Source organism: Acinonyx jubatus, chromosome E2 (genome assembly GCF_027475565.1).
Source record: "Acinonyx jubatus isolate Ajub_Pintada_27869175 chromosome E2, VMU_Ajub_asm_v1.0, whole genome shotgun sequence".
In the NCBI taxonomy this organism is placed as follows: Eukaryota; Metazoa; Chordata; class Mammalia; order Carnivora; family Felidae; genus Acinonyx; species Acinonyx jubatus.
Genome location: NC_069396.1, coordinates 343724 through 371661, shown reverse-complemented (window position 1 = coordinate 371661; position 27938 = coordinate 343724). Strand labels below are relative to the sequence as shown.

General features: G+C 55.5%; 1 protein-coding gene across 4 annotated transcripts; it reads left to right on the top strand.

The window, feature by feature from the left end:
* Positions 1 to 127: 127 nt before the first annotated feature.
* TCF25 (transcription factor 25) lies at positions 128 to 27757 on the top strand. Of its 4 annotated transcripts, XR_008293897.1 has the most exons (20): positions 128 to 478; positions 7339 to 7488; positions 8469 to 8543; positions 9224 to 9342; positions 9916 to 9981; positions 13397 to 13479; positions 14542 to 14672; positions 15121 to 15220; positions 16017 to 16110; positions 17334 to 17426; positions 17567 to 17672; positions 18793 to 18952; positions 20412 to 20499; positions 21464 to 21622; positions 21774 to 21864; positions 22319 to 22398; positions 23939 to 24011; positions 24314 to 24604; positions 25745 to 27350; positions 27386 to 27757. XR_008293897.1 is itself a non-coding variant. In XM_027076492.2 (18 exons), the coding sequence occupies exons 1-18, from the start codon at positions 128 to 130 to the stop codon at positions 24470 to 24472; spliced, it is 2178 nt and encodes a 725-aa protein (XP_026932293.2). In that variant the 3' UTR covers positions 24473 to 24616. The 4 variants fall into 4 exon arrangements, 2 of the variants coding, with proteins under 2 accessions (XP_026932293.2, XP_053067322.1); XR_008293898.1 differs by lacking the exon at positions 24314 to 24604; XM_027076492.2 differs by lacking the exons at positions 25745 to 27350; positions 27386 to 27757 and having other exon boundaries at positions 24314 to 24616.
* Positions 27758 to 27938: the final 181 nt, after the last annotated feature.

The following is a 27938-nucleotide window of genomic DNA, read 5'->3' as shown; positions in this document are numbered from 1 at the left end:
CCGGACGTCGGTCCCGGGCACGCCTCCGGAAGACCCGGGGACACCCAGCACCGGGACAGCCAGGACTGCCGCGCGGAGGCGCCCAACTCGCGCGAGAACTCGCCCGGACGCGCCCGCACTTTCTTAGATGCTACTGTTGGCGGAGAGGAAGTTCCGGAGGACCGCAGCACGCAGACGCCAGAGCTCGGGCTCGCGCCAGCGCGCCGTAAGTGCGCAGGCGCGCCGGTCGTTCTCTTTTCGGTTCTTCCTTCTCCCGGTCTCCGGACGTCAGCGGCCGTTGGGTCCTATGTCGCGCCGGGCCCTCCGGAGGCTGAGGGGGGAACAGCGCGGCCAGGAGCCCCTCGGGCCCGGTGCCCTGCAGTTTGCCCTCCATGATGACGATGATGCGGAAGAAGAAGGTCCAAAGCGGGGAACGGGCGGCCGGCGCCCCCGGGGCGCAGGGAAGGAAGGCGTCTGCGTCAACAACCGGTTCGAGCTGGTGAGAAGCGGGGCTGCCTGGGGTGGGGGTGGTGGGAGGGGGTGCTGTGCCAGGCGGGTCGTGACGTCAGGGGGCGGGGCACACAGGTCTGGGCTGCGGTGGGGGCGGGGCCAGGGGCCAGTGGGTGGGGCAGGCTTTGGGGGGCGGGGCCACGGCGGGTAGGGCGGGGCTGTCGGGGGGGGTCTGGGCTGCAGGGTGGGCGTGGTCTTGACGTCGAGGGGCGGGTCCGCATCACAGTGGGCGGGGCCTCACTTCCCCAGGTCTGGGCGCTGTATTTCAGGACCGAACATTGCCTACGTTAAGCTGTTGCAGGGCCATTGCTGACATTCTTGTTTACTTCTCACAACCCAGGACTTGGTGTTTTCCTCATCGCTGCATTAGCTGCGATGGTGTTTAGCTCATCTCTGCACCCACAGCAAGTGTCTGACACAGAAATGACACCGTAGATGTGAATTGAGGAGTAAACGCCCACCGGGGTTTCTTTAGCTGGCCTCAGTCTGTACTTCGGCATGTGCGCGCATCGCCTTATTCTTGCTTCTCTGACCTCTGGCGGGTAACGTGTCCGTTTTGCTCACCTTGTATCCTCTCCTCGGTGTGCCCGAGGAGGTTGAACAAACAGCAGTAGGTCTGAAGATCATGGAGAAACCAGTGACTCTTTCTTGGTCTTGTGATTGCTGCTTGCTTTATGGAAAGTTGGCAAGTTAGACACCCATCATAAGATGGCGGGGCGTGTGGGGCGTGTGGGCTTCCAGTCTGGGAGATTGGTTTAGAGATTATTGACCTTCCCTCTTAAGGTGAGAGACAGCCTCACCCTGTAGTCTCTGGGGGAGTTGGGACGAAGCGCATTCTTCATATTCTCCAGTCTCCCTCCACTTGTTCCGATTCCGAGATGAAAAGTAACTCCTTCCCCGCTACCTGTTTCTTCTCACTTCTTTCTTCCTTTTTGGCATTTTTATCATAAAAAATTTCAAACATGTACAAAAATAAAAGTAGTATTAACCTTCACGTGCTCATCTCCCAGCTCCCACAGTTGGAAACACGGCCAGTTGTGTCTGCCCAGTATTTCCGCCACATCACGTGTCCATAAATTTGCCACTTTTCTGACTTCTCTCAGAATACTGAAGTCTTCCTTCTCATCTCACTTGTCCACGGGCTGAAATCAATGTGTGCTGTAGGCAGCCATTTCCACGGGCGTTTTATGTGCTTGTGCTTTCTCTTTCCCCATATCCCCAAGATTTAGCCCTTAACACCAACAGCTGCTCTTTGGAGGACATTGAACACTGCAGGTGCTGCTGCTGCATCATATGATTCTCATAGTCTGGGAAGGAGATCTTGTAGTCCCCCCTGTGCAAATGACATGCTAAGTGACACTTGGAGAGTAAATCCAGGCTTTCTGACCTAAAACTTGTACCCTTAACCATGTCATGGTTTTTGTCTCTGAAGCAAAGTTAATGTTCCTGCTGAAGAAGAAAGGAGGGTAGATGGACAGGGGGGCAGAGTGTTTGGGAGAAATGAAAAAAATGGCAGATGCTTACCTGTGTGAATGGAGGAAAAGAATTCTGATGTGGACCTCCCCATGACATCATGTCAGAGGGACTCAAGGTCTGTACCTGCTCAGGACTCTGCTGTTTGTGTGTTCCCTTCCACTTTCTGACACTGGTGTCACCAGCTCAGATGTCCTTCCTGGTCTTGGGATTCATACCTCCAACTCAACGTCTGTCACCTCTTAGACCTTTCACAGACATCTCAAACCCAGTGTGTCCAACTGTTAACTGCTCTTTCTGCTTCCTCCAGCCTTCTCTATCTCCGTTTTTCCTCTTGTCCACGCCAGCAACCTGAAGGTATCCCTGATCTTTCTCTCTCTCAACAGTATGCGAGACCATTCTGAAGTCCGGTAGCACCTGGGTGGGGACTGTTGCCTCTGGCCTGGGTCACCGTCATCCTTCGGCCCAGTGCTTCTCTTCTTGTTCCTTTGCCACCTGTCTGAATGCAGCAGCTACAGTCACACATACGTCTGACCTCAGCCCTCCTTTCTTCGCAACCCCCCAATGATCCCTCGCCGGTCTCGTTCACCCCATGAGCTCTGCCACCTCGTTTCCTTACAGTCTTGCTCGCTCTGCTGTAGCCATAGTGACCTGTCCCCTTTGCTGTCTCCCCTGCCTTTAACACCTTGTATTCAGATGTCCCGTGTCTCACTTCTCCTTCCTCAGGATTTGCTCAGAGGACGCCTTCTCAGTCTTGCCTACCCTTCCTACCTGCTTTCAAAGTGGAATTATCTGCACATTCCCACTCCCCTTCTTCTGTTCTCTCTCAGTTTTCCCTGGCAGCTATCATAGAACATACCGTACAGATTCTCTGTCGGTTCTTTCTATTTGGTGTTACTTTCCTTCCTTGCTCTCTGATGAAGTAGAAGCTTTGTGGGAACAGAGACTTTGCTGCTCCCTAACATGTCCCCACCACCCTGTGTCTGGCACCCAGGTATGCAGAAAATTTACTGCATGAATTAGCATTTCCTCTAAGCGGACCAGCATGTACTGTCTGCAGCCAGAATGTATGTGCACAGGCTTTGGAGTCAGAAGGACCTAGGTTTGGATCCCAGCCCCATCTCTTCATAGCTGTGAGAACGTGGACAAGATATCTCACATAAGCTTCAGTTTCCCTGTTTCTTGGCGATGATCTCACTTCATGGGATTTTCATGAGTGATAAATGAAGTAATAACGTGTGTAGCCTTTAGCCCATACTGGGCAGACGGCACTCTGCAAATGTAGGTAGTAAATGAAATTGAAAACCACAGTAGGAATGTGACCTGAAGTGGTTTACTTAGAAGCCTTTCCGGGGCACCTAGAAGTGCTCTCCTGGAGAGAGGGAAGCAGAGCAGGAGACATTCTTCGTTGTTAGTTCATGGATTTATCCTCACAACTAGCCCTTGGGTGATTTTGTTGCTGTCGTTGTTGTTGTTTTGGCTTTAGATTAGAAATCATCTCTCTCTCTTTTTTAAAATTCTGCATATAAGTGGACCGGCACATTTCAAACCTGTGTTGTTACAGGGTTAACTGTATGTGTATATGTCTCTGTTTTTATGTTCAATATAATGGTCATGCCTGGAAAGTAATTGAAATAAGCATCTAAGTTGTAAAATTAAATAAAAAACGAAACTTCTTAGAAAAATAAGTTTCAGTGATTAGGCTGCTGCTGTTTGGCTGGAATAAGGACTTGAAATTGTTCAGTGATCTTTGAGTTGGTGTTCAACACGTGTCATCTTTGATATCGAGTTGATTTTGATCCTTTGTGTTTTGTTTTTTTTTTTTTTTTAATTTTTTTAATGTTTATTTATTTGTGAGACAGAGACAGAGCATGAACAGGGGAGGGGCAGAGAGACAGGGAGACACAGAATCTGAAACAGGCTCCAGGCTCTGAGCTGTCAGCACAGAGCCTGACGCGGGGCTCAAACCCACGAGCTGTGAGATCATGACCTGAGCCGAAGTCGGACGCTCAACCAACTGAGCCACCCAGGCGCCCCACAGAAACAGTACTTTTAAAGTAATTTTTCTTAGAGAGAGACCATGCAAGCAGGGGAGGGACAGAGAGAGAGGGGGACAGAGGGTCTGAAGGGAGCTCTGCGCTGACAGCAGTGAGCCCTTTGCGGGGCTCGATCTCACAAACCACAAGATCATGACCCGGGCCAAAGTTGGATGCTCAACCGACTGAGCCCCCCAGGCGCCCCTCAACATAAATCTTGTGTCTTACAACCCAGTGATTCTACCTCTGCATACTTACCCAAGAGACTTCTGCAAAAACGCTCACACAGTAGCTTTCATCCAAACAGCCGCAGATGGGAAGACCCTCAAGCAACTTCCTCTGCCTGATGGGTAAGCTAACGTAGCGCATCCACACAAAGGAGTACTGGTGACCAATAATATGGGCACCAGCAGGGGCGCCTGGGTGGCGCAGTCGGTTGAGCGTCCGACTTCAGCCAGGTCACGATCTCGTGGTCCGTGAGTTCGAGCCCCGCGTCAGGCTCTGGGCTGATGGCTCAGAGCCTGGAGCCCGCTTCTGATTCTGTGTCTCCCTCTCTATCTGCCCCTCCCCCGTTCATGCTCTGTCTCTGTCTCAAAAATAAATAAACGTTAAAAAAAAAAAAATTAAAAAAAAATATGGGCACCAGCAGGATAAGCGTCAACACATTACACTGTGTGAATGGAGCTAGACACAAAAGAAGGCATACTCTGGCTCTTTCTGCACCAAGTTCTAAGACAGGCACAGGCCATCTCTGGTGGAAGAAATCTTAGCAATGTTTGCCGGAGTCATCAGGAAATGTTAGTTGGAGATGGTAGGAGGCATATATTTCTGGGGTAATGGGAGCATCTTACATCTTGGTAAGAGTGTGGGTTACATACTTATGCAGTTTCCAAAACTCATACTGTGCGTCCATTTCAAGCCACATAAATTATACTCCAGTTCCGTGCTCCTCCCCCCAAAAAAGACGAAATTCCCACCTGGTGTTTATTGAAGTATCGATCAAGCCTTATCCCCGTGGAATAGCAGAGAATATGTGTGTAGTGAACAAGAACCTCTTGAAATTGTTACCCATTTGAGACCGTGAAACTGATGAAAGTACCAGCTTTTGGATACCAAATGAGATTTATCTCAGGATGGTGGGTGGAGAGTCCTTGAGTGCTGGTGCCTGCTGATACAAATAGCAATGAATCATGCGCAGTTAGCAACTCTTTCCAGTAAAGAAACAAGACTGAGTATGTATATCGTTGGAGGTTTGCACATGTGCGCACAGACCCAGAATATTTCAGGTGAAGCTTAGCTTGGCATAGAGCTTATGCATTTGAATTTCTCCGAACACCTCAAGTTTCCAGAAGGGGCTCAAAAAATAATATCTTAGTGGGGTGCCTAGCTAGGTCAGTCAGTGGAGCATGTGACTTTTGATCTTGGGGTTGTGAGTTTGAGCCCCATGCTGAGTGAAGATATTACTTAAAAATAAAATAAAAAAATTCTTGGGGCACGTGGGTGGCGCAGTTGGTTAAGCGTCAAACTCTTGATTTTGGCTCAGGTCGTGATCTCACAGTAGTGAGGTCTAGCCCTGAGTCGGGCTCTGCGTTGGACACGGACCTTGCTGAAGATTCTCCCTCTCCCTCTGACCCTGCCCTGCTCTCGCGTGTGCATGCACCCTCTTTGTCTCAAAAAAATTTTTTCTTAAAAAAATTTTTTTAAGGAAGCGGACGTGACTTGAAGTAAACCAGCACCCGGCTTCACTAGAGGCATTAGGGGTAGAATTCCGTTGAATACCGGAGAAAGTGTAGGTGCCAATGCCCCAGTGCATCCCCCACTTGTTTAGAGGAAATGTCCCAGGAGGCCACGTTCTAGTTTTCTTCCTTTGCTCCAACATCCAAACCAACCAGACCACACATGGGCCTCTGGCTTTACAATGCCACCACTCAAAAGAAGGTGTCTGCAGTAGGAGTCCCCACAGTATCGGCGACGCGGGGACAGAAACTATTGTGCTAGAAGCCGAGCATTTTTGAGTCAGATATGGATTTGCAGACAGATTGGCATCACGTACTTCTGGGTTGTGTCCTTGGTAGGCTCCATTGGTAAAGAAAGCAAAACCAAAGGACACAAAAATTTGTTCCCATGTTCTTTTCTTTGACACTTTCCCAGCTGAGACGGTAGGCCAAAAGAGAACCATCACTGAAAAACTCACCGGCTGCGGTGTGACCTCAAGTTTAACAAGAAATTGTCTCAGGGTTGTGGGGGTTAAAACATGTTATTTTGGGGTGCCTGGTGGTTCAGTTGGTTGAGTGTCCAGCTCTTGATTTTGGCTCAGGTCATGATCTCGCCATTCGTGGGATCCAGCCCCAACGTCAGGCTCTTGCTGACGATGCTGAACCTGCTTGGGATTCTCTCTCTCCCTTTCTCTCTGCCCCTCCCCTGCTCGTGTTTTCTCTCTCAATAAATAAACAAACAAATAAATAAGTAAATAAAAAAATAGATGTTATTTTTATTTTTTAGCTTTATATTTTTCAGAGGTTCTAAATTGAACATACAGTTTTATTTTTGTGTATTTTGTGTATTTCAGTGTACTAGATTGGGTCCATCCCATCTCATCTGGTTTATGAAGCATAGGTAGTATTCCTGCTAACCTCTCTTATCTGTTTGTTCATTGACTGGCTAAAGGGCCAGAACTTCCCCTGTAACTTGTACCCACCCCTGCCCCTGTCTCGCCTCCAGGGTGTGTGTTTAGGGTGTGCGGGAGTGTGTGCATGTGTGGATCCTTCCTTTTCGCTACTATGTAAGGTTCTGTCCTGAGTTATTTTTATTATCGTGTGTTACTTTTATCAGGGAAGAGTTTCCAGGTAGGTCAGTCCTTGGGTACTGTTTCTTCCCCCAGGTTCTTGTCCTGTCTGCTACTGTAGATGAGCTACCTAGTGTCTCCAGTAGGAGGAAAGAATATTAATGCATCGACAGAACAAATGTATATACGAATCTTTGTGCTAGGGTTCTGTTCCATAAGGGAGGTAAGTTGTAACGTTTGGGGGTTCTTCATTATGTCCCCTCTGAAGACAGAGACCCCGTGGGGCCACACGGTGCCCAGCATTCTCTGGAGTTTACTGACTAAAGTAACCGTGAATCAGAGCTGTTCAGAAGGTGAGCAGTACGGCTCTGCTAGGCACACAGACTTACGTTTCTTCCTCCTGTGACCGCAGGGTGATCCTGAACGTGTCTCCCCGCCTCCCCTCCCCACCCCCGCCCTGTCCTGCTCTCTTGTCTCTAACACAGTTCAGTATCACCATGGGATCTGTGACCAGGACACCCGTAACACCCTTGTTCTCTCCCATCTGTCTTCCAGATAAACATTGAGGACCTTGAGGAGGGACCAGTGCTGAATGGGGAGAGACCCGAGTGTCTGCTCACAGGGAACAGAAGGAGATCCCAGAGTGGAGGTGCAGATGTCAAGAAAGCTGGAGAAGTGGCTGGCAAGGCAGCACCCCCAGAGCAGGTGTGGGGACTAGGAGGTGCCAGCCACATACACCCTCTGCTGTCGTTTTCTGGGTCCCAGTCGTCCCCACTTTTCCTTGGGACCCCTGATAAGATTTGCATGACACCCTCAAGACGAGTTGTGGGCATCGAGGAGGCCCCACACAGCGTCCCCGAGTCAAGTTTTCTTGGCACAAGAGTGGCCTCCACACTCTGGGAGGGTCTGCTCCTCCCTCCCCAGGGGGTGTGTTTTTTGTGACTGTGTGTCTGGAGCTCTGGTCAGGTGGTCAAGACCCTGGGTGGACGTGCCTTGAAGAAGTACGTAGGTCAGGTTAGCGTTGGGGTGTGGCTGGTGTGCACGACGGCAGTGCGGGAGAGGGTCCCTCAGGAGATCTTTTGCTTGTTTACTCAGTAAGTGCTTTTTGTCAGCCTACCGGGTTCTGGGGACAAGTCTGCCTTCCTGGGGCCTCTGGTCGAGAGAGCGACAGATGAGGACAGACAAGTGCAGCTGGAGGGACCCTGACTCGTGGCGTAGAGAGGGGCGCCTGCCTGAGCTTGGGGTGGTGTAGTGCTTCACGTTGTGGGGAAGGAGGTGGCCAGGTGAAGGGGCGAGAGCGATTCGGGCAGAGGCACCAAGCAAGGGTGTGGGGGAGTGCAGTGCGGGGTCCCAGTCTCCAGGGTGGCTGAGCGTGGCAGGGAGAGTGGTTGACAAAGTGAAAGATGAAGGCAGAGGGCGGGTAGGTGGATGCTTCACACCCTGTGAGCCTCTTGAGGTCCTGGGAAGCCACGATTCTGTCAGGAAGGAGAAACTTGGAGGGAACCAGAGCTGTGGGCCAGTGGGAGGTCTGTGTTGTTGAAGCGGGTGAGCTCACAGGACGTTCAGGGTGGGAGGGAGGGGACCAAGCCTGTGTTCCCGTGTCCCTCTGTAGCTTGCTGCTTTAGTTGTCAGCGGGTAAGATTTTATTGTCTCTTTCATTGACTAAAATGTGCTTCTTTTGTTAGTCTAATATAAGTGGCAAACTCCGAAAGAAGAAAAAGAAACAGAAAAATAAGAAAAACACTGCAGGAGAAATTCTGGTATGTGCATCTGGCTGTTTCTCAGGGCAGTTCATTTTCATTTGATATTTTGATTCCTTCCCGTTAGGAGTCTAACTCGGAGGTCAGGGAAGGTCACTTACCAAATCTCACTCATGTTTGTTCACTTTGTTCCTTGAGGGTCAGACCTCCCTCTGTGCTTTCTGTTTTCTGGTGACATCTGAAATGATGCTCTCTGGATGGTGCAGCCTCTGTCACTGGACTGCCCCTGTGCCCCGACCTTTCTCTAGTGCTGATGGACTAATCAGATGTTGAGGTGTAAGCCTCCAGGTCCAGTCGGTTGTCAGAAAATCTGTTTTCATTATCGCCTGCGGCCCTCATCACCTGATTCTGTGTGTCCTGAGGAGGCTGTGGCCCTCTGTGCCTGTCACTGGCAGTTACAGCCCAAGTCCCACCTGAAGAGCTTGGCGGGCACATCCGAAAGATGAGCAGTGTAGGCTTGTGACTTGGTCATTTCAAGAGTCCTTCTGGTTCTATGATCTCGCCGATTCTGAGCTTCCTCTAACGAAGCATCTCTCCTTTTTTCCTAAATATGTGTGCAGTGCAGTGTTCAGGAAGCAGACCCAATATAATGCTGCTTCTTTGTAAAAACCATTTTGTTGTCGATCTTACATTTAAAATAAAGTCTGTGTGGTGATTAGATGTTCTTCTGGGGCTTTTAGGAAAATGGGCTGGAAGATATTGATCGCATCCTGGAGAGGATTGAGGATGGCGGTGGTTTAAGCCGCCCAGGCCCGCCTCCCCTGAGCTCAAAGAAGCACGTCCTGTATGTGGAGCACAGGTTAGCTCGTCCCCCTCCCGGCTGACACAGAGACTCTTTGCAAAGGGAAGGTAATATTTCAAAAAGAAGGAAACTGACTGTCTTGATCTAAAAGTGATGTAGGTTTATCGCCAAGCATTGAGGCAACAGGGGCAAGGACAGAAGGCGAGGGAGACCCCTCTGTTTCCAAGGACCCATCACTTAGCTTTGTAGATCTCTGGGAGTGTTTTTTTCTCGGAAGGTGCTGAAGTCAGAGGTCATCCTGGGACAAGTTATTCCTGTCCTGTCCTCATAGATGCCTTTGAAAAGCCTGTCCCTACTGAAGAGATTGTTGCCAGTGTTTAAAAAGCCGTCTCTTTTCCTGAGTCCGTGAGCACACCTTGACCTAGTCGCAGGTCTGAGGCTGCTCTGATTTGGCCCCAGGACCGGCCGCCTCTGCTTCGGGTTAGCGTGGTTTTGAAGGAGGCCTGCTGGTTGTCTTCCTCCCAGAATAGCTGTTCTCTCTGCTGGGTTTTATGTGACCTTTCAGAATCCCCAGACTCAGTGTAGAAGAGCTCAGTTTCATTTCTGTTCGTGAAATTTTCAATTCTCTAGACACCTGAATCCAGACACAGAACTGAAAAGATATTTTGGTGCTCGAGCTGTCCTGGGGGAACAAAGGTAAGATCAACACTGGCTGCGTTCCCAAGGAAGGGAGGGAGGTTCTCCGGATGGGTTAGACCCTTGGGGAGGGGGAGGGGGAGGGGGTCCTCGGGGAGGGGGAGGGAGTTTCTCCAGGTCGGTTAGACCCTGGGGGAGGTTAGGCAAAGGGCCTTACAGGAGGAAACCCTAAGGACTTCTGGTTCTGAGGGATCTGAAGGGGGCTGGGGAGAAGTTGGTGTTTGACCTTTTTGATGGCCATTGGGCTCCAACCCTCACACTGCCTTTATTAGCTTGTGAGCCAGCATTTTACAGGGATTCTGGAAGTCCTAAAATTTTGAGCTTCTAGCCTTGAAATCTTGGCCAACTTCATTTCTGTTTCTTAGCAAGCAAAACCAACACGAGGTTTAGGTTCTGGGATCAGTTTGGTCTTTGTTAATTTAATAGTTCTTAGTGGTAAACCCAGGGGGAAATGCTCTGTTTGCAGACCTTTCTGTAGGAGGTGTGGGTGTTCAGCTTTCCCAGCGCTCCAGCACCGAGTCCATTCTGACCAGGAGCTGTCACACCGGCAGAGGCTTTGTCTTTTCAAGTACTGTCCGTGTGTTTTCTAAATGTAGAATTAAATGCTTTTTATAAAAGAAAAAACTGAGGCAATTCAGAATTGTCTCCTCTGACACCCCCGAAGGTAACCAGTCAGGACAGCTTGCTGCCCCTCTCCGGGGCCCCTCTGCACACACTCCTCGTTCCCCGGAACCACAGGGCTCTGCTGGCGTCTCACACCGCATGGTTCTTCATGGTTGGATTCCAGGCACCATTTTCATGCCCGGTGCGCGAGGGGAATGCCCTCGCCCCGGGGGACAGGTGCCGGCTTGTGTGCTGGCTGCACTCGTCCTGCGTCCGTGTGGTCTTTTCTAGTGCAATTGCACAGGAATGGGTATTCCCCTGTGGTGTTAGCACCAAGTCTCTCCACTGCCTCCCAAATACCTGTGTGCCTTAGCCTACCCACCGCCTGAGTGTTTCTGCCTCCTCTGACCTGTCGTAGAGTTAGGGGTTTTAGATTCTGTCATAATATACACGTGGAGGACTTTTCTTGTTATTTGCTGATGGTTTTTGGTTTTATCTCTGGTGTTAGGTTATTCAGGACACAGGGGTTTCTGACTTTATGTCTTCTTGTGGAATATTGATGAAAAACATTTTCACTTAAAAATGTTCCTCTTGGGGAGCACCTGGGTGGCTCAGTTGCTGAAGCGTCCGCCTCTTGATTTCAGCTCCGGTCATGACTTCACGGTTCATGAGTTTGAGCCCAGCATCAGGCTCTGCACTGATAGTGCAGAGCCTGCTTGGGATTCTCTCTCCCTCTCTCCCTCTCCCTCTCTCTCTCTCCCTCTCTCCGCCCCCCCCCCCCCACTTGTGCTTTCTCAAAATAAAGAAACTTAAGAAATAAATAAATAAATACATAAAATGTTCCTCTTGGTCTGAACATCGTGCCTCTCCCCAGCCTAGCTCCGCTTGTTTGCATGTGCTTGGCCTGTCTTTGCCGTTTTCTTCACACTTGTGCCTGGTCTTGTTTCTGTGCAAATGATACTTAATGTAGTTACATTTATTGTTTTTATAGTATTATTATACTTCTTAGGGTATTGATTTGTTTAAAAATTTAAGTCCCACCAAAGGCTTCCCTGAGAAGCCACGGTTCCCTCGTACCCCTTGTGTGCAGACGCACTCAGTGTGTTTCTGATTGTCCCTCTCCGGTGGCCGTCTCAGAACGTGCAGATAGCCTGTGCACAGCTCTTTCTCGGAAAGCTTCCTATGACAGACGCATACGGCATACTTGCCCTCCTGCTGCTCTTGTCTCCCCCCCGCTGCCCCCCACCTACCTCCCTGCCTCCTCTCTGTTCTGTGTGGACAGCTCACTGCAGGGCCGGGCTGTCCCTGGGCTTCCATAGACCAGGCAGTTCTGCATTTCCAGTTAATTCTCCTATTTACACCCTACCAAGCTCCCGGTCAGAACTGGGCTCCGTGCTGGAGTGTCTGGAAACTTGAACACCCACACCTCCTACAGAAAGTCCTGCCAACGGGCCTTCGTGCACAGAGCGTTTCTTACTGCATCTACCGCATGATGCCAACCGCTAAGAAGTGTTAAGTGGACAAAGATCAGACTTATCCCAGGTTCTAAACCTCATGTTGGTTTTGATGCCGGTTGAGAAGCAAAAATAAACCTGGCGAAAGTTTCAGGGCCAGACACTCAACATTTTAGAGGTAGTCATTTGAGTGTTCTTCAGACTATGACTGTACTGTGCTTTTTTTTTTTTTTTTAATTTTTTTTTTTTAACGTTTATTTATTTTTGAGACAGAGACAGAGCATGAACGGGGGGGGGCAGAGAGAGAGGGAGACACAGAATCTGAAACAGGCTCCAGGCCCTGAGCTGTCAGCACAGAGCCCGACGCGAGGCTCGAACTCACGGACCGTGAGATCATGACCTGAGCCGAAGTCGGACGCTTAACCGACCGAGCCACCCAGGTGCCCCTATGACTGTGCTTTTGAGGCACCATGTTTTTTTCTCCTGCATTTTGCCTTCTTGGTGGGATAAGAAACCTGCTTTTTTATCCTGTTTCTAATGCAGGCCAAATTCTTACTCATCTTTATTTTCTTAACAAAATGGTTCATATTATCGAGAAAATACACAGAATCACATACACATGTCCACATGCCCGTTACTCAGCTCAAGAAAGAAAGCGTCAGTGACGGAGCAGAAACGCCTCCCTGCAACCACCGCTTTGCGGGGGGCGGTCTGGTACCGCCGGAGACATCCCCGCCCAGCGAGGCAGGAGCACCGGGCTGAGGGATGAGGGCAGTCTGTGGGCCACATCTTGGGGAGCTCAACCTCCCTCCCCTGCCGCCCACTGGTGCTGTGTGGCTCGTTCTCACCCAGGAGTGTGTTGGTGTCAGTGTCCTGATGCCCCCCACCCCCCCACCGGTTCCTTCCGTGGTTCCCCTTGTTCCCTTTTCAAATAAATCCTGTTCTTGCGTCACTGGCGTCTTGAGAGGCGAGGAGAGGACCCGCCTCAAGACAGAGCTCTGCCCTCTGCCCTCTGTGCTCAGCCAGCGGAGCGTCTGTCCAGCCTGGCCCCCAGGGAATTGCGTCCACAGGCTTGCTCTCCTCCTCCTCTCTGTTTTTGGTCTTCAACTTCTGTTTCCTTTTTACCTCTCTTTCCTGCCATTTTGCTAGACCCAAAAACTTCCGGTTCTTTCTGTCTCTGGTTGTTTGGTTATTTAGATGCAGCGTTTAGTTTGGCTTGGCACTGCTGACGTTCTGTGAGTGCTGTTGCATTCTGTCCTGTCCGTGCCCTTCCCTTCCCCTCCCCGCGGTTTTGCTTCCGAGGTCCCTCAGAGGTCAGGCAGCGAAGATGAAGCCGTGACCGTGTCCGTTCTCCCCAGGCCGAGGCAGCGGCAGCGTGTGTACCCCAAGTGTACGTGGTTGACGACCCCCAAGAGCACCTGGCCACGGTACACCAAACCAGGTGAGGGCCGGCACCGGGCCGCGAGGACCAGGCCGCTGCCCTGTTTGTGCAGAGCCAGCGTGCGGGCGTGTGAGCGTGCGCCCCGGCCTCGTGCTGGAGGACGGAGGGCCCCCCACCCCCCAACACAGGCCAGCTGCGTGTTTTCTCAAATACGGTTCAATGCAGCTTCTGTCTACCTTTTTCTTTTTTCCTGTGAATACTGTACCACGGGAGGCAATCAAGTTCGTCTTTCAAGCGTGGTATTTTATGTTCTGTTGCCGTGTAATAAGTACGCGTATCTGAAGAGAAACAGCCACAGTGCAGAAAGGCTTGCTGTGTGCTTGTGGTTGACATCACGACGCCAAAAGGAGGAGCATCCTAGAGCCCTTGGGCCGGTCGGGCGGGACAGAGGGGAGGGGCCAGGGTGCCCACTGTGATGGGAGCGTGTGACAGCCACGCCCTGCTTCTGTGTCTCTGGGGTTCTGCATGATTCCTGTGTGCTGGCAGCAAGGACACCCCCCACTTAGCTAGCAGAAGCCCCCGAGCCACTTTGAACAGACAAAGCTCCTGGCTCTGTGGCGGGGCCGTCAGAAGGGACTGGGTCGAGGGTAGCCTGGAACCACTCACCTGTTCTGTGGAGGTAAGTGGTTCCTCAGAAGAAACTGGGCCTCTACCCAACACGTGGTACAAAGAGAAAGGCCGTCCACTCGTGGGGTGTAGATCGCCGTTGCTTCAGAGGCCTGGCTGCAGCCCCTGCACGATCTCCCATGCCCACCTGGATCTGGGCTCCAACCGCTGTTTAGGCCCAGCCACATGCCATGGGGGTGGCGCCGTGTGTGTCCTCACGTTTGTTGTCCTGGGACATTGATGATCGATCCACACCCCCGGGGGCGGGGCGGGGGGGGGTACATCTTACTAGGAAAGGCATAGATGGGACGTGGTACCGGTGTGGACCGAGCCGTGGGCGGTCAGCCCCAGCCAGGCATCCTGGGAGAGCAGACGCTGTGACAGGGACTCACGCTGGGTGCACGCAGAAATTCCTGTCCAGGAACACCACGGGGCCTGACGCCGCACTCTCCCCAGGTCTGTCGATGCGGCTGCTGGAGTCCAAGAGAGGCCTCTCCTTCTTTGCGTTTGAGCACAGTGAGGAGTACCAGCAGACACAGCACAAGTTCCTGGCCGCCGTGGAGTCCATGGAGCCCAACAACATCGTGGTGCGTGTGTCCCCACGAGAGGGTCCGCGCCCAGCCCACACCCTCTCCACAGTTACCCAGGGTGCCCCGGGCCTGGGGCCCAGCCTGTGGTCACTCCGCCCGGAAGCACCTTGCCCTCCTGGCTCCTCTCACCTCCAGGATACGCCCAGGTCATGGGGGCTGAGGGCCACGGCAGGATGCTTCCGAGGACTTGCCTCATCTTCCAAGGGCTGCTTGTGTGGGGGGGTGGCAGAGGGTAAAGATGGGGTCCCGGGGCACAGAGGTCCCGGTTCCCACCACAGGCCTGGTTATGAGCTTGGTTTGACGTGAGGGTATCGTGGATGCCACCGCTGGTAAAATTTTCACAAGGTTTACGTGCCTGAGAGACAGGCCTGCCTGGGGCTGGGGCCTCGCCGGCTGCTGTCCAGGGGCACCACCTGCTGCCCCATCAGTGTCCCCCTCCTCGCAGGTTCTGCTCCAGACCAGCCCGTACCACGTTGACTCGCTCCTGCAGCTCAGCGACGCTTGCCGCTTTCAGGAGGATCAGGAGATGGCCCGAGACCTCGTAGGTAAGGGGGCGCGTGGGCACCCCGCCCTGCTGTTCCTCCGCACCCGCACACGCCTTCGCTGGCGGAGCACAAGCGTTGTATAAAGTGATGGCGGGGACACAGGGTTTGCCAGGGTGTCTTTTAAACAGCGGCTTTCTTGAGGTACGGTTCATAGACCATACGATGCTGCCATTGATGGCATATGACTCGCTGGTGGTTAGGTTCTGGCAGAGTCGTACAGCTTTGTCACCACCGATTCTAGGTCATTTACGTGACCTCTAAGAGAACGCTTGCCCGTCACCTGACGCCTCCCCACCCCCAGCCCCTGGCCACCCGGTGCGCTTCCTGTTTCTGTGCATTTGCCTGTTCCGGACATTGCCTGTGAGTGGAATCCTGTGACTCACGTCTTCAGAGCTCCCCTCTCGTACGGCCAAGTGATGCTCCATAGTGTGGATAGACCCATGTTTTGTGTGCCTGCCGGCATGTGGGGGACACTTGGCGCGTTTCCACTTCCTGGATCATGTGAACAAGCTGCTGTGGTCGTGTGCCTGTGGGTGTTGTGAGCACGTGTGCTTGTATACAACCCTGGGGCCGACAAGTGGTCTGTGGGTGATGCAAACGCACAGAGTGGCTTCGGTGATCCCCAGGGTCACATCTGTGGCACGCCGCCTTTTCCCAAACCCTCGCCGTGTGACCTCCTCCCTCTGAGAGCTTTCTCTGTGAGCCGGGGCGGGCGGGGGGGGGGGGGGGGGTGGTGAGGTTGCACTTGCCACACGGTGGCCCCGACCCCCTCCCCTGGTGTTTGTGTGGCCTGCAGAGAGAGCGCTCTACAGCATGGAGTGTGCCTTTCATCCCTTGTTCAGTCTCACCAGCGGGACCTGCCGGCTGGATTACCGCAGACCTGAGAACAGGTGGGTTTCACGGTGGCAGGTGTGTCGAAGCTGTCCTGCGACGGGAGATGGCAGAGGACTGTCCCCGAGGCGTCCCACCTGCCCCCGAGGCGTCCCACCTGCCAGCTCACACTGGGGCACCTCACTGTGTACAACCTGCCAGCTCACACTGGGGCACCTCACTGTGTACAACCTGAATGCAGGATGGCTGGGCTCACGGGCGCACCGATTGGGCCAGCCTGGGGTTACTTCTGTCCTTGTTACAAGTGAGTCTGATAAGCGACTCCACTATGTTGGGGGCTGTAATTGTGTTTTCCTTGTATGTGTGGACAATAGGATCTGTGCCACATGAGTTTAGAATGCTTTGGAATGCTTTGCGGGCAGCCATACCTTCCAGTTCCTAAGCCAGTTAGCTGCTTGCACTTGGCTTGATCCTGTTCCCGGTGTTAAGCGGTCATGATTGGGTGCCAGTCTTCTCGCCAAGCCCCACTCTGGCACCAGCCCTCACTAATGGAGCCCGAACAGCCACAGTGGCTTCCCTGTTGACCTCACCCCCTGGCTTCTTGCCCTCATGGGGCTGCGGGGGGTGGGGGGGGTGGGGGGGGTGGGAGGGTCCTCTTGTCCGGTGCCCTCGCCCTCACGGCCTCCAGCGTCTGTGGTCATCTCCAGCACTGGACACCCTCCGCACCTTGGCAGTCAGCCTGCGCACGCTGACCCCGACTGCACAGATTGTCTGGTTTTGTTTGTGTTAGTCTTGTCTCTCCAGTTAAGTTCTTAGCTCCCAGAAACAGGTTATAAAATACTAACATCCACAGGCAGGGCGTTGGTTATTGATGCAAGTAACAGCCTACCAGGATGCTTCACGTCCCAGAACTGGATGCATCCAGCAGCAGTGGCGCTAGCAACTGTTGAGGTTTGAGGGCAAATTAAGGTGGTAATTACGGTAGGAGATGTTGACCTGTCCTCTGAAGCGAACAGCAGGAAACAAAAAACACGATGGTTGCAACTCCCAGATAAGCTGGTTTTTCTCCACACGGACACACACGTAACCGCAAACAACAAGCAGAGCGTCACCTGCTCTGCAGACCCAGGAACACTTGCGAACAGTCGCGGTGATTAGGCCGCGCGGGAAACGGCCAGCGCGGCCAAGGAGCAGAGGGCAGCGGCGGTGCTGGACGAGGCTTCCGGGCCGTGCGGCTCTGGCGGCTGCCGCTCTGGCTCACGAGGAACTGCCTTGGATCTAGGAGCTTCTACCTGGCCCTCTACAAGCAGATGAGCTTCCTGGAGAAGCGTGGCTGTCCCCGCACGGCGCTGGAGTTCTGCAAGCTCATCCTGAGGTGGGTGCCTGCCTCTGGCGCCCGTGTGCTCGCAGCCTGGGCCCGTGGATGTCCACGCCGGCCCACTCTGCCCCTTGTCTCCCTTCGCCTCCCTCCCCCCCCCCCCCCCCCCCCCCCACTCCCTGGGCCGCCTCCGGAAGCCTGGAGCCGGACGAGGACCCTCTGTGCATGCTGCTGCTCATCGACCACCTGGCCTTGCGAGCGCGCAACTACGACTACCTGATCCGCCTCTTCCAGGAGTGGGAGGTAGGCGTGCGTGTGCGCCGTGACGCGGGGCCAGATCCCCCCCACCCCGCTTTTCTCCGTCCAGGGTCTGTGCGCCCCAGGGCGGTTCCACGAAGCAGTGGGGAAGCTCTGGCCACACCCCGCGTGCTCCTCCCTTTTTGTCTCCACTGCCGCCCGTTTCCCCTGCAGACGGGCTCTGCCTCCAGCCTGACGTCGAGGCTGAGACTGGGCACGAGACCTTCATAGTGATTTCGTGCGGAAGTGATGCTATTTTAGGAATTTGGGTTAAATAGAACATTAGTAAACGTTAACTTCACCTGTTTTCTTTTTAATTTGGCTTCTAGAGAACGAGTGTTCCTGTTGGGCATTGCTGTCCTGGGGATGTGTGAACCTGACCACCTTTAGGGGGCGGGGGTGGCGGGCAGGGAATCGACAGCTTACCTTCTTGATCTCCGAGCTGGAATCTTTTGTCACCACGCGTTCGTGCGCGATTGAAAAATGACTACGTAGATCATTTGAATTGTGTCGCTTGGCTACTTGGCCGAGGAGTCCCGCCTCTGGGGATCTAGTTTACAGAAGTTCCTGGAGCACCCCCATCCCCCCACAACAGGGCTGAGGAAGAAAGGTTATATAACCGTGGAGACCACGGTCCCATTTTGGCGGCGGAAACGGCACGCCACGTGTTGTCTGTTCCCTACCCATGTGGAGAAAGGCAAGGAAAGTGCTCGGCCACGAGAGCAGACGTGATTGGGTCCTGGCAGCAGGAGGGACACTCCTCGTTGCCGCCCCGACTCGCTCAGTTTTCCGCTGTGACAGAGCACAGGCTGGCTGCTTTCAGAGCCGAGCCCGTCACGCGGGCGGGCATCTGGCTGTGATCCCACCTGACTCCGCTTCCCCCCAGGCCCCTCCTCTCACCCATCCCAGGCAGTTTTCTACCCTCCCAGGGCCATTTGCTTGTTTTCTGCCCCGAGGAAGCCCCCAGACGTAACACAAAATTCTCGTTGATGCCAAGTGACGAGATGCCAGCACGACACCTGTGTTCATCACGGGCGCATCCAGTGACTTTGGAGCAGCTGTGGGTCTTGAGTCTTTTGTCTTTGGCACAGTAGAGCTCCAGGTTTTGTGTTTCCGCCCCTTTCAGGCTCATCGAAACCTGTCTCAGCTCCCGAATTTTGCCTTCTCTGTGCCGTTGGCCTATTTCCTGCTCAGTCAGCAAGCAGACCTCCCTGAGCAGGAGCTCAGCTCTGCGAGGGAACAGGCCTCTCTCTTGATCCGACAGGCGCTCACCATGTTCCCTGGAGGTGGGTGCGGCGGGCCCCAGCGCGCACACTCCACTGACAGAAGGGCGTGTCTTCGGGGCTTTTGGACAAGGCGTAGTTACAGTTCAAAAGCAGAAAATGAGTCAGAAGCGACTTTGGCGTTCAGGTGTCTTGGGGCTTCAGGATAAGTTTCTGATATCGACTGAGAAAAACTTACTTTCTGAAGGTGTGGTATTTTCTTTTTTTTAAGTTTCTTTTTAAGAGAGAGAAAGAGACAGCACGAGCGGGGGAGGGGCAGAGAGAGAGGGAGACACAGAATCCAAAGCAGGCTGCAGGCTCCAGGCTCTGAGCTGTCGGCACAGAGCCCGACGCGGGGCTCAAAACCACAAACCGTGAGATCATGACCTGAGCCGAAGGTGGACGCTTGACCGACTGAGCCACCCAGGCGCCACCGTGTGGTATTTTCTAGAGAGATAAGTGAGCTGCTGGATCTTAGCAGAACGTGCAGGAGGGGCCCCGGCTTTACGTTCTTGTCTTCAAATCCCATCTTTCACTGGGTTGAATAACTCGGAGACAGGGTTGTCCTGGGGTTGCTCAGAGAACCTCCAGGCACCCTAGAGTAGTGGGCTGGTGTCTGTGCGGAGACAGAGCTGTGTGGTCTGTCAGGGTCCCACTGGAGTGGAGTCCTCCTACCGCGTGCATGTTCACAGAGGGCCGAGTCCCGGGGACGGGCCGTGGGGACTTACGCACGCTGCCCCCCCAGCTGGAGGAGCAGCCCAGGCTCTTGAGGTGACCCCTTAACCTCAGTGAGCCTGCTGCGTCCCAGGCCGGGAGAGGAGGTGACCAGGGTCCCCGCTCCTGGGGCTCACATCCTTGGGCGGGGAGAGTGGCAGGTAGTACCAGGTGCTGGGGAAAACACAGAGAACACAAGCATGGCGAAGGTCTGAGGAGGCAGCCAGGGCAGGGCTGAGACCCATGTTGCTCGGGGCGCCCACTGGACAGTGTTCTCCAGCTCTGCCTGTGTGTCCAGGCCCCGCCCCACTCCATCCGTGCTCACATGGGGCTGCCTGGCCAGGCCATAGGACAACCGACCCTTCCCCATCAAGGTGCGTGAAGTTACGAGGCGAGGCCCTTCGTGGGCACTGGCTGTTTGTGTGGGATCGGGGCATGAGCCGCCTGTAAAGTCACTCGGAAGACCGGGTTCTCCAGGTGACCTCCTGTGGGGAGGCCACTGCTGCTCAGGGAGAGAGACAGGCTCTGCCCCAGGCCTGAACCCTGCAGGCCGGCCTCCCCACCAGCCTGCGGAGGGAGACTGTGATGTCAGTGGTTAGAACGCCTGGTGCGTGTGCCTGGGGGGCACGGGTGCAACCCCTCAGATGCAGACCGGGCCACGGGGAGGCAGCAGGACGCACGACCCCCTCCAAGGTGGCAGAGGCTGGTGTGGGTAGACTGGCCTCACCCTGGTGTCACCGTGCCCATGGGGGCCCTGCTTTCTCTGCAGCCCTCCTCCCTTTGCTCGAGTACTGCAGCGTGCGGCCAGATGCCGCTGTCGCCACTCACAGCTTTTTCGGACCGGACGCTGAGATAAGGTAAAGACCGACGGGCGCTGGGAGGACAGTGCCCACCTGTGTGTGAGTCGTGGGGACGCTCCTGGGGGCAGACCCTGGGAGTCTGGCTGTCCCTGCTCTCTGCCCGCTACTGGGAGGGGCCTGGCAGGTGCTCTCTGCTCGAGACTCCGGCGGCTGGACTGTTCTCCCACTTGGGTGGCCGGGTCCCGGGGCCAGGCGGGGCATTGCCTCAAGGGTCCGGCACAGAGCTGGCCGGTGTGTGAGCAGCCTGCGGCCTAGAGCACAAGCCTTCCTGGTGAGGAGTGAGCAGGGCACGGGGCCCACTGTGCCCGCAGCTGCTGGGTGGGGTTGGTATCATTACGCTCGTTAGCGTGCTTCATGCGTCTGCATGGCACGTACTGCGGTTTCCAAATTTCTCGTTAGAAAACGACAGAAAAACGTGCAGTAAGGGAGCCAACCACCCTCAGACCTTGTTTGTAAACCACAGCGGTTTTTGCGGCGTCTCTGCGCGTGCACGTGCACGTTCTTTTTCTATTTTGTGTTGCTGTTAGAACCTCATACTTTTTTATTTATTTATTTGTTTTTTTTAATATATTTAAAAGTAAATATTTTGAGAGAGCGAGAGACACACAGAATCTGAAGCAGGCTCCAGGTTCTGAGCTGTCAGCACACCGAGTGTGACGTGGGGCTCGAACCCACAAGCTGTGGGATCACGACCTGAGCCGGAGTCGGACGTTCAACCGACGGAGCCACTCGGGCTCCCCAAAGAACTGGTGCTTCTTAAAAAACCCGTACCCTGGATCAAAGTAACCGCCGTGTGCGCCCCCGCCCCGCTCCGGGGGATTGCCTGCCCCGGTCGGCAGCCCCTCCGGGCGGTCTGCTGCCACCCCGGCTGCTGGACGGGCCGGACGCTGCCCGTAGGCGCCGGCGGGTGCACGCAGGCCTCGCCCTGGTGGGTTCTGCCACGGGCTCCGCTCTCCCGCAGCCAGCCCCCTGCCCTGAGCCAGCTGGTGAGCCTGTACCTCGGAAGGTCACACTTCCTCTGGAAGGAGCCGGCCTCCGTGAGCTGGCTGGAGGAGAACGTCCGCGAGGTTCTGCGGGCGGTGGACTCCGGGGACCCTGCGGTGGAAGCGTGCGAGAGCAGGTGGGCCCGGGGCCAGGGGGGACAGGGCGGCAGGTGGCCTCAGGATCCTCGTAGGACGAGGCCCGCCTGCTCGGGCGCTGCCGTCACACACGGGGCAGCGGGGCCGGGGCGGGCTCCGTTCCACGTGCTGCCGCTTTACTCCCGGCCCCAGGCGGAAGGTGCTGTACCAGCGTGCGCCCAGAAACATCCACCGCCACGTGGTCCTGTCTGAGGTCAAGGAAGCCGTTGCCGCCCTCCCCCCGGTAAGGCAGAGGGGCTGGGGGTGGGAGCTTTGTCACATGCCGGGCCCTTCCCCTCACAGCCAGGGATTTGAGAGGTGGAGCTGTGACCTCACAGGGCTCAGAGCAGCGACCCAGCCATTCGGGGCCCTGGAGCCTGCGTCCCGTAGCGCTAAAGTGGGGCTCCTGACACAAGTGACCATATATATGATCCCGTCCCTTCCCCACAGCACACACACTTTTGCCCACGGGTGTCCTCTGTAGCCCTCTGAGCGGGCAGAGTGAGTGTCCCCGTGGAAGAAAGGCTCTCCCTGCCCGTTCACCCGGTGGCTTAGGACGGTACGCATAGCCTCGCGGCCGGGGACCGTTTCTGTCTGACCGATGGACTCTTAGCAGAGAGGCCGGTCCGGGCTGGAATTGGCTGAAAGTCTGCAGAGGGGAAGGCAGGGGCTCACGGCAGGTCTGCTTCCCTTTGAAGGATGTGACCACGCAGTCTGTGATGGGCTTTGACCCTCTGCCTCCTTTGGACACCATCTACTCCTACGTCAGGCCAGAGAGGTACCTCTCCGCCTCCTGCTTTGCTCCTTTGCTCGTACAGCCCTGAGGTCAGTGCTTTAGGGCTCACTGCCTCCCGCAGACACAGGCCTGCAGAGGACGGTGCGGTTTGGGGTCACGGGTCAGCTTTGCCAGGCGTGTGCTTTCACTCCTTTGTCGACAGCAGGAGCATTTTTGGGTCAGCTTCTAGAGCAGGTGTTGGAGGTAACAGTGGGAAGCAAGAGTAAGGCATTCCCCGTGTCCTCATGGAGTGTTCACAGGGCAGTGGGGAAACATGTTCGTTACGGCATCGAGGCTTAAATGTGGAGTCAAAACTGCAGTGAGAAACTTCTGGTGCACACGACTCTCCGAGAAGGCTGTGGTCATTGCTGTGTGAAGGAAGAATAGACCTTCGACAAGTAAAGGGGGAGGGAATGTCGCTGGTACGTGAGAAGAGTCAGCGCGTGCAAAGGCCCTGTGCAAGGAGCATGGCACAGGGCACGTTCCAAGAAGTAAAGAAGACCCACACAGCCAAGCCAGGAGGGCTGCAGTGAGGACACAGCGGAGCCCAAGTCTACAGTGGATTTGTGGACAGTGGTTAGCCTTGGATCGTGGACTAGCTTCTTTTTTCTCTCCTCTAGTCTTTAAAGCTGAGTGATTGACTTACCAAGAGCCTTGAGCACAGTCTTGTAGATCTGGAAGTCACAGACAGATTTGCCCATTTCGGGAAAGCGTGTGGTTTCCAGATCTCAGTAGAGCACATTATGTAGGATGAAGGATTTTTTTTTTTTTTTAATGTTTAATTTTGAGAGACAGAGAGAGAGAGCGCGCGCGCAAGCAGGGGAGGGGCAGAGAGAGAGGGAGACACAGAGTCCAAAGCAGGCTCCAGGCTCTGAGCCGTCAGCAAAGAGCCCGACGTGGGGCTCGAACTCACAGACTGTGAGATCATGACCTGAGCCGAAGTCAGACGCTGAACCGACTGAGCCACCCAGGTACCCCCGAAGGACTTTTTCTTAACTGAATTGTGCTATAACAGTTAGACTACGTGCTTCTAGGGAAGTAGTTCAGTTGAATTTATAAGTAGAGTAAGATGACAGTCAGGAATTTGTGACACTGGAAGGTTCAGAAAGAAAGCGGACTGGCTGGACATTGTCGCCCCGACCTGAGGAGTGGCCGAAGGGCTCTGCCCAGCAGAGGCTGCTGGTCCTTAAAAGTCCAGCTGGAGCTGCTTACAGCGTGGCGTCTTCTCAGGGGGGCACTCTCCAGCACACCCTGGAATCTTCCCTTGATGTGACCCCTTTGCACCCTGCACAGCTCTCCTCAAGAGCGACCCTCCTCCCTGCTCGGCTCAACCAGCCGGGTCCCGAAGGGCCCACCGCCTCTGGACGCCATTCCCCGGGAGGCCTAAGCAGCCCTCACCGGTACCTCTGGGCGCCCACTGCCTACCCAGAGCTGAGCAGGAGTCTTGGTGGTCCAACCCCGTGTCCCAGCTGGGGCTCGGGCTGCCTTCCTGTCCCTCCCCTCCCTCGAGGGCACTTTCTGACCTTCCTTCCTCCTCTTCCAGGCTGAGTCCTGTCAGCCACGGAAACACAATTGCCCTCTTCTTCCGGTCGTTGTTGCCCAACTACACCATGGAGGTACGTGGGCACGTGTCGGCCGGGTGGGTTCAGGCAGGGCCACTGGTTGTGCACGGGTAGAGAGCCTTGCTGGAGCCGGCCTGCTCGGGAGGCTGGGACGTGCCCGCCTGACCATAACCACCACCTCGGCCCCTCCACCGGACGCGGCTCCCTGACCCCGCGCTGGGGCCTGGTCTCGTTAGACACGCGCGTTTGGGTCTGGGGGCTTCCTCTTCTCGACAGGGTCCTGGGCAGGCCGGGTTGGGAGCACTGGGCCTCAGGGCCCAGGACAACCCCTGCTCAGACGAGTCTCCTTGCCGCAGGGGGAGAGGCTGGAGGCTGGAGGGGCTGGGGGTCTGAACCACAACCAAGGCTTGAACAGGCTGATGCTGGCCGTGCGAGACATGATGGCCAACTTTCACTTCCACGACGTGGAGGCGGCTCGTGAGGACAACCCCGAGGGGGACGGGGAGTGGGACTAAGCCCGCGTAGATGCCGCACCCCAACGCTGTACAATTATGTTCCCGATTGCTGTTCTGGTCGGAATTGGCCGGTTCCCTGGAGTAGAAATGCTGATGTGTTGTCCGCCTTCCTCCTTTGTGTCTCCTATAAATGTGAGTGGGTTACGCTGTGTGTGGCCTGGGCTCTTCTTTTCCGGGGCTGGGGTCAGTGCCCAGTGTGAGGCAGGTGGGTCCTGGATCCGCACAGCCCCCGAGGTTTCCCAGGAGAGAACATGACCCACGGTCACACACAGCCACGCCCAGGCTCCGTGTGAGCTCTCTCCGTTGCCACCCTGCCCCTCCACGATTTGGGGCACAGAGCAGAGACGAGGTCCCACAGGCTTCAGTGCAGCGTCCCTGCTGAGAACGCCCCGGTGTTTGACCCGACCCCCCCCCCACCCCTCCCCCGGGAACGTGGAACAGGCTGGCTGGGAGCCGTAGGGGCTGACACCGGAGTCCTTGGGCTGGGCTCCACAGGTGCGGAATCTGCTCACGCTGACAGAGTGGTTTTATTAGGACACTTCAGGGCAGCCCTGAGCTGGAGGGAGGCTGAGACGCAGGCTTTGGAAAGGCTGTCCTGGCCGCTCTGGAGAACGTCATGGCGGAGACTAGGGGGCATTTGATTAGGGAGTGAGCACGGCATGGGGGAGGGCTCATCACCGGGGCAAGCCCTGGCCCTGGCCCACCTGACAGCTTGCTACCAAATAGGGCTGCCTCTGACTCAGGAGCCTGACTGGCTGTGGAAGGGCCAAGGGCGCTGAGCTGGGTGCTCTTGGCTACTGGGTGCCCTCCCAGCCCTGATCCCCACCCTTGTAGGCAGCAGACGAGGCGGGTGGGCGGGGTGCTGCTGGCGTGCTCTGGGTGGGCCAGGATCGGTGTCTTCTGAGCCCTGGTCCGGAGGCCTGCCTCCTAGGAAGTCCCTCTTCGTAGGAAGTGTTCTTCCTGGCCTCGCTGTGCAGTCACCTGTTGGGGACATCCGTGAGGTTATCCTGTCAGGAGTTCCCAGCATCTGTGGGTAAACAGAAGCCTCTGCTTTGAACACCCCTGGCCAGGGCATGTGCCCCACAGATGTGTTGGTGTCTTCATTCCTTGTCCCCATAACTGGATTCGGTAGGTGGGATTGAGTGTGAGATCATCCCAGACTGTCCTGGACGCACAGGTCTCCTGTTAGGGTGTCCTGCGGTAAGCTTCAGCCTATAGGACAAGAGTCTGCTGGGTTCCTCCACGAAGGGGTTTGTTCTCTGAAAATGACAGGCAAGCAAGGAGAACTTGGCACCCTGCCTCTTCCAGCCTTAAATACATCCAGATGGGGAGGTGATGTCCAGAGCTGCAGCAGCCATTTTGCAACCAGGAGTCGGTGACCTCCAAAATGAAGAGCCAGTGTCCTAGGGGTAGTGAAGCAGAGAGAGGCTGGCCCCAGCCCGTGATGAAACTGCTCACCTCTGGGCCTGCTGTCCTGAGAGACTAACAGCTCATCAGTGCTCAGCCAGGCTGGTTGGGTTTAGGTTATTACTTGCAGTTCTTTGTTTCTATTGGAGACAAGAAGACAGCCAGGTCTCACGTCTGAACATCCGCTCTAAGACTCGACCTGCCACCCCGTGTCCAGGTGAGCGTGAATCGGCTCCTCCCGGGGCTGGTATGTTGTGCCCTCTCCCACCAAGCCAGACCCTACCTCAGGGTCTCTGGCGCGGACACTGCAGGGTGGGCGCACAAGCCATTCCCCTCCCTGAGTTCAAAGAACCCACTGTGACCCAGCCCTGAGCCAGGCCTTCCCGAGATCCTACCCCCACCCCCACCCACCCCCCCGCCGTGTCCAGAGTCAGGGGGACCGGGCCGCACACCCCACATGTCTGCTCATGCGGCCGTGTCCCCCGGCTGGCCTTCGGGGGGTAACCTCTGTGAAGGAAGCAGGGCCTGGGCCCCGTGGTCAGTGACCCCTACCTCCTGCTGTGGCCACGGCTAGGCACAGGTATCCCACCGGACTTTGCACCCCAGCCCCCACACGGAGCTCCTCGACCCATCGAATGCTCGCGTGTTGTCGGCCTGCATGCGCCTGGCACTGCACTTGGTGCTGGGGACACCACGACTGAGGGGTTCCTGCTCTTAACAGCCTCCTCACGTGTGGGTCAGGCACGTTGTGTCATGTTGACACGTGCTCTGAGGGGACAGTGGTGTCCACCACCTGTCCCCTGGCCGTCCCTCAGTTTCCCTTAGGGGCACTGGAGGTCGGAGTTGCTATAAGAGGCCTTGGGGATTATCTGTGATTTCCTTTAGACCCTTCCCCTCACAACCATAACTAATCACAATGCTGACTGTCTCCCTCCCGTAAAGTCCTCAACAGGCACATCAGAACCAGATGGGGAGTCTCGAGGCCTCACCAGGAAGAAGACTGGTTGTCCGCCAGAGGCTGTCCAGTTCTCAGGCCCTTTGAAGTCTCAGGCCGGGGGTGGGTGGGGGTGGGGAGGGCGCGTCCATCTCAAAGGCCTCATTTGTGGGGCCGGAAATACTAACAGCCCTGAAGTGTGACGGCACAGAGGCGGGGGAAAAGGCTGCTCCCACGACAGACTCTTGGTCGGTGCCCCCACATGTGGAGGGTGGTCAAGAAGCTGGTCCCTGGTGATTGACAGCCGCAGTGTGAGTCCTGGGACCACCCCCACTGGCCGTGGCACCACCCTGTGGTCCTGGGAGCCTTTGCTCCCTTTGGAGTTCTCCATCAGGCGGAGAGAGTGGGAGGTGGAGTCCACAGAAGGCATAAAGCTGGGACAGGCCGGGGTGGGGGGGGGGGGGGTTGGTGTGTTCCATCGTGTGCCTGGTTCCTGGGGGGTTTGGGCTTTTTGTCTTCTATGGGGGGGGGGGGGCGGTGCTCGTGCCAGAAACAGACACGTGCGTTGCTAGGCGTTGCCCCGCGGGAGCCCTTCCCTGTGTCCACCAGAAGATGGGACAGGAACGCCTGGCAGGTCTGGGGAGACGTCCAGGGTGCTCTGTACGCCAAGGACCGCTGCTCGCACCCGCACGGGTGTCTGAGCACGAAGCAGAGGAAAGCAGGAAAGCACACGCAGAATTCACTGATGGTCATGGGGTGGCTCCCAGGGCAGGGGGGATGCCCCAAGGGTTCTGGTGCAGTTCATGTTTGATGGCTTGATGTGGGTGCTGCTTTCCTGGCTGTGTGGAGGTTGGGGCACCCACTCACCTGCACTTTTTATGATTTGTGTACTTCTTACGTATGAGGTACTTCAATAAAGAGCACAAACCAAAGGGGGTAAAGGAGCTTTGTGAGTTGCGTGATGAGTAATACAAGCGCGTACTGACGTGTGGTCACGCGTGTGGGCCCTGCCATCAGAGGCCACCTGGCTTGGACGGGAATGTCACAGATACACTCGAAACACCGAGACCTCCCTCCCGGTCCCCTCCTGGCCCCACCACCACCACAGAACGAGCCACCCCCCTT